This window comes from Echinops telfairi, unplaced genomic scaffold, assembly GCF_000313985.2.
Source record: "Echinops telfairi isolate 266 unplaced genomic scaffold, ASM31398v2 ScPeMD7_29;HRSCAF=101, whole genome shotgun sequence".
NCBI classification, from domain to species: Eukaryota; Metazoa; Chordata; class Mammalia; order Afrosoricida; family Tenrecidae; genus Echinops; species Echinops telfairi.
Window position 1 is genome coordinate 7313750 of NW_022103926.1, and position 5959 is coordinate 7319708.

General features: G+C 41.1%; 1 protein-coding gene across 1 annotated transcript in view; it reads right to left on the minus strand.

Annotated features, from left to right (window-relative positions):
- Positions 1 to 5959, minus strand: part of LOC101643788 (solute carrier family 5 member 4-like) — a 56453-nt gene that overhangs the window by 21289 nt on the left and 29205 nt on the right. Inside the window, 3 exon segments of the mRNA XM_004716702.1 lie at positions 1746 to 1896; positions 3290 to 3397; positions 5407 to 5542. Of these exon segments, the coding sequence (XP_004716759.1) occupies positions 1746 to 1896; positions 3290 to 3397; positions 5407 to 5542 (395 nt within the window).

Sequence of the window (5959 nt, forward strand, 5' to 3'; positions counted from 1 at the left end):
TCAAATTATTGTCCTTCCATATCCCTCTTCATTCATAGAAACAAAAAGAATTTGTACTGAATGAGGTCAGGTGAGTAAGGTGTGGTGCAAGAGAGGTATCCTGGGTTTTTTTGGCCCCCAACTGGCACACTGAGGTGGCTACATAAGCAGGTGTGTTGTCCTGGTAGCAAAATCAGTCCGGTGCCTGCCACAAGTCAAGCTTTTTTGTTGCACAGTGGTACGCAATCTTTTCAGAACCTCTAAATCGAAAGCTTGATTAATAGTCTGACCTGGTGGAATGAATTCCAAATGCACTAACCCACTAGTATCAAACACCAAAAATGAGCATCATCTTGATCTTTGATTTCACTTGCCAATCTTTTTTTCAGCAGAGTGATGATGGCATCTTCCACTGGCTTGATTGATGTTTATTTTCAGGGTCATAAGAATAGCACCACATCTCATCACCAGGAATGCTCTTGGGGCTGGGGGAAGTCTGGGTCACTTTGGAGCTGTTCTTTCAAAGCCGGCATGTTTCCAGTTGATGCTCTTTTTCCTGGTCAGCCAGAACCCAAGGCACACATTTCACAGTGACCCTTCTCATTCCCAAATCTTCTATTAAAATTCACTGACCAGGCTCCAAGATAGTCCAGATAGCTTTCCCATCTCTTCAATAGTCCATTGTCAGTCTTTGTGCACAAGTGTACAAATTTTGTCTACAGTTTTATCCGTTCGGGAACTTGACAGATGTCCAGAATGAGGTTCAATCAACTTGTGTTTTTCCCATAGCACTGTTATTGTAAGCTGTGTTCAATATCACAAGTTTCTGAGGCATTTTTCTCAAGCAGGAAACAAAGTTTCAAAGCTGCACACTGTTCTCTTGAATCCACCATCATGAAATATGAGGTTTGAGGAAAATGGCTTTTATGAAAAAGTTCACTGTGCCCAGAGAGAACCTTTCCAGGTGACACCACTAGGTGCACTAACCCAGAGCTACTTCTCTATGCTCACCTAGTGAGAAAAATGTGTTCTAAGTAAGCTCCCCTCAGCAGTATTTTCCAGGTTTTTTTTGGTACCCCCTTGTATATGTGCATGTACATATATGCATGTGTACATATACATATGCATTTTTATGGGCATAGTTCTACTCTCCCTCCTACACTCTTTCAGCCTGCATGTCTATGCATCTACTTGTAAGTCAATGGTGTTCCAGGATTGTGTGTATAACAGTATCCACCGCTGCTGTCTTTAACTCTTGCCCTCCTCCCAGTGTCTTGCTCTGTCTCCATCATTATATTTTAATTGAAAAGTACACATTACAAATGCCGTGACAATATATGGGCTATATAAAAATTATAAAGAGTATAAAAAAAGATATGCTTTCCAACTTCTTTGTTTTTTTAAAAAAATTCCCCCCCAACCTCTCTGTTGATTTGCTTTCACTCTGATTGCTTCATGGCCTGCAGGTTTCTCTGGGACCCCTCAAGTGATATAATTCCATAAGCAAACTCTAGAATAGTCCCTTTTCTAAGTCTATTCCTTTCTGGCGTGGCTCAATTCTTTATAAATATACTTGATAAATGGTGTTGTGTGGATGAGAATCTATTACTTCTTTCATGTGATGGTCATAGAAACTTCTGGAGACAATGCACTGTATATTAGAGAAGGTGAGAGTTTTAGGTTCACTTTAGGAGTCTATATATGGAGTTTCATTTCTACTTTGGACTTTTCTGATACAATCAGGTGGAAATGAAAAGCATCCTTACCGTCCAGCGATAAGGAGCTCTTTCTCTGATGCTTGCTTCCGAATCTTGGTGTAGAGGTCCATGGTGAAGAGGGTGCTGGCGCTGTTGAAGATGGAGGTCAGGGAGCTCATGAGAGAGGCCAACATGACGGACAGCATCAGACCTCGCAGACCTGGGGTCAGAAAGGGGAGCAACCATTGCTATGGGGCTGAACACCACGGTCTCTATTGCCTTCCTTATCCAGGGAGTCATTGGAAAATAAAAATGTCACCTGAAACTTTGACTGGTTCATACAGCTATTAATGCATATGAGCCTGTGGGGTTTCCTATGTGTTTCCTGATGCTATAAGAATAATTCACTCTAGATTTTTTGTCCTAAATATGTACTTAGAAATCATCTGCTGGGACCTGATTTGGGGGAGTACTCTTGACCTGAAGATTTGAAATAACTGAAGAGGATGAAACCTGGCAGGTGGTTCTGCTGAAGATGCCTATGGTAGCAGCAAAGGTGTATGTTTTGAAACATGATGGCCGCTTCCTTTTCCAGTGCCTTCTGCCTATTAGTTATGCCTTAAATGTCATAAGATAAATGGAATATATTTGGTGATGTCATTTAGGGGTTAGTCTCATTTTCTCCTAAAAATGCTCATGTGGGTCAGGAAGCGAAAGGTCACAGAATTGTTAGCCAGCTTTGGTTGGGCCTTTGATTGATGATCACAAGTCATTCTCAAACTCTTCACCCTCCTGTTTCTGTTCATATTTGAAAATGATCACCTTCCAACATCCTATCAAATTTACAAATTTCATTTATGCATGCTTTATTTTCCCTCTTAAAAAAACCAAACTGAAGTGTCAGCTCCAAGGGCACAGGTCATTTTCTTTGTCTACTTACCTAATGTTTTCCAAGGACCACGTAAGTTCCTTACACAGATAGGTATTCAATAAAGCAAAACAAAAACGGAAACCGCACACAAGTCCAGTTATCCACTGAATCCATTCCAACCCATGGCCACTCCATTTGTCACAGCAGAACTGTGCTCCATAGGCTTTTAAATGGCTGTGATCCTTTGGGAGTAGACTACCAAGGCTTTCTTCTCAGGCCCCACTGGGAAGATTTCAACAAAACTGTAGATTGTTGTACCACTCAGGGACTCCTAGGCACGCAATAAGGAGCTATAAATCAAATAGACTGCCATCTAATATTTAGGAACCACTGGCCCTAAGAAATCAACATAAATAATAAACCTAGACTTCTGAGTTTATAAGTTTATGGCTATGGGACTTTTCATTGAGAATGAAGAGATCATGTTTCTAACTGGATTGTATATCAGTCTCAAATCCAAAGGATTAAAGACCCTTCTAACTAGAACTCTTCTTGTTCTGTTTTATCTCTATTCCCAGGGCACAGCACAGGGCTTGGAGTCTACAGAAGGTGCTTGAGAATTGTCTAATAGATTGAATTAAGTTAATACAAATAAGAACGCAAAAGATTCACCATACTCCTTCCTACTGACCCATAGATTGAATAGAATTTCGAGCAGCAGCCAACGCAGGCACTTTCTTACCATCAGGCATCAGTTCCAGCACCAGCAGTGGGTAGGCATAGTTAGTGCAGCCAACTTCAGTACCACAGTGTTTCACACACTCAGAGGGTACCACACACGCCACCTTATCTGAGGAGAGGGTGCGAGGGAAGTTTACAGGACTGAGGTAAAACAGACACTGAACACTAACACCAACAACAAACAAGTTGTAGATTCACAAGGGGAAAAGACTTTATTTTCCTAAGACTTGGAGACTCAATGTTGGATTGTCACTGCTGAGTGCTCTGGTGGGTCTGAGCACATAACATGGCTTCCTAAATGTTCCATGCCTGCAGCTTTGCTTGCACCGACTTAAGGGACAAGTCTTTAGACTGAACGTCCAGTTGGAGCATTAGACCAAGTAGAGGAGCTGGTTTCACCCTTAAGGAAAAACATCAAGGGAACCATTGTCTCAGGAACACAGAATCCCATAGATTAAACACACACACACACACACACAAATGTGTCTAGTCATATTTAGCCCAGTGTCTTTGACCTATATCTAAAAAGAGGTGACAACGTTGATAGTTATTTGGGTAGTTGTCCGTATGTGATGCCTCACTTTATTGCGGTAATTGCATAACGCCTTGGCGATCAATGTTTTTGCTTAATATCACAAAAAAAAAAAACCCCAAAATTGGTAATCACCCAGAATTCTAACACCTTAGAACATCTCTTATTTTATTTTTTAAAATTTCCTTCTAATCCTTTTCCACAGAGCAATGATTAGGCTCATAGTTGTAACTATCTTTTATCATTTACTCTAAAGTCAGAATTCCCCCCAACTTTTACGATAGTCTTCACTCATAAAATAGAAAAACACAACTTGCTGTTCTTGAGTTGATTCTGACTCACAGTGACCTCAGAGGCGAGGGGAGAGCTGTCCTTATGAGTTTCTGAGACTGTAACTCTTTACGGGAGTAGAAAGCCTCATCTTTCTCCCTCAGAGTGGCTGGGGGTTTGGAACTGCTGACCTTCTGGTTAGCAGCCCAACAAATAACCCAGTACCCCTCAGAGCAGAAGATATATTTTTATCAATTCCCTGCTTGTTGGACATCTTTATTGTTTTAACAACATTGTAACTCTAGTTCACCTAAATAAAAATGATAAAGTATCAAATAGATTCAGTATCTTCTGTATGGACCTGATATTTGCAATAAAGAACTAAAGCTGATCTTTAGGAAGATTTTCAACAACAGAACTTATTCTCAGCTAACTCAGAAATTAAAGTAGCAGGGGGGCTGGAAGGATATGAGAAGCTAAGAACAAGGAGTACAAGAAAGAAGAAAATGTCCTCAAATTGGTTGTGGTCATGACTGTATAACTCTTCTTGATTATAATTGAACTATTGAAATGCATGCTATTTGGATTAGGTCTGAACAAAACTGCTTATTTTTTTTAAAAAAAGATATTAAAGTCACTCCTAGAAACCCCAGTTCCAAAGCAGTAACATTAGTGCAGTGCCCAGCCCTCTCAGAAGGATTGAGAAAGATTCTCCAGATCTGTTCAAGACAGAGGTGTCCCTGGGCTCCATCACCACAGTTCTCCCACACTTGCCCCAAAGTCGACCTCCTCCGTCAGCACCCTTCTGCTTCATTTTCTAAAGAAATAGCAAGGACAAAAAAACCCATAACTGTCTTCAGTTTATTCCAAGTCCTGGGGACCCCTGTGGGTCAGAGTAGAACTGTGGTCCAGAGGGTGTTCCATGGCTGCCATGTGGGGGAATTACATCTCTGGGCCTTTCTTCTGAGGACCCTCTGCGTGAACCCAAACTACCAACTTTGGGGTTAGTGGTGGAGTTCTTGACCTTTTGTGCCCCAAGAGTCTCATATGATTCACTAGACTTGCTTAAATTCAGGCCACTCAGCAAAGCTGGACCCAAAGACGTATACATCTGCAGGAGACAGGAGCGTAAAGAAGCTAAGTGAACAAACCATCAGATACACCAAATTTCTCTTTGGACCTTCGACACAAATGATTCCTTCCGTATAGAATGCCATCCTGAGGTTTTCTAGTCTATCAAGTTTTAAGAACATTCTACAAACACTTCAAAGAAATTTAAGCATAAACATATAAGGATACATGGATTCGGGACTTGCCTGTGTACAGGATACGGCTGATCATCCCAGGCATCACCATGAGGAACATAGGCAGCAGCTTCAGGTACCCACACATAATACAGGCAGCCTTCACATGAGACATGTCCTTGCCTGAAAGGCAGCGCTGCACAATGACCTGCCAGGAACACACGATGAACTCATGAAAAATGATGGCATGGCTAGTATCAAATAAAGGGCTTTGGAGTAAGTTCAAACCCGTAATCCTCTTATATGGTATTTTGCCTCTCTGATTCTTAAGTTTCTCATTTATTTTAATAAAATCATTTTATTGGGGGCTCTTACAGCTCTTATCACAATCCATCCATCCATTGTGTCAAGCACATTTGTAAATATGTTGCCATCATCATTTTCAAAACATTTTCTTTCTACTTGACCCCTTAGTATCAGCTCCTCATTTTTCCCCTCCGTCCCCCACCCTCTTCACCTTCACGACCCCTTGACAAATTATAAATTATTATTATTTTCATATCTTACACTGACTGCTGTAGAATCTACATTTCAACATGATCCCTGGGTGGTTCTATGGATATGA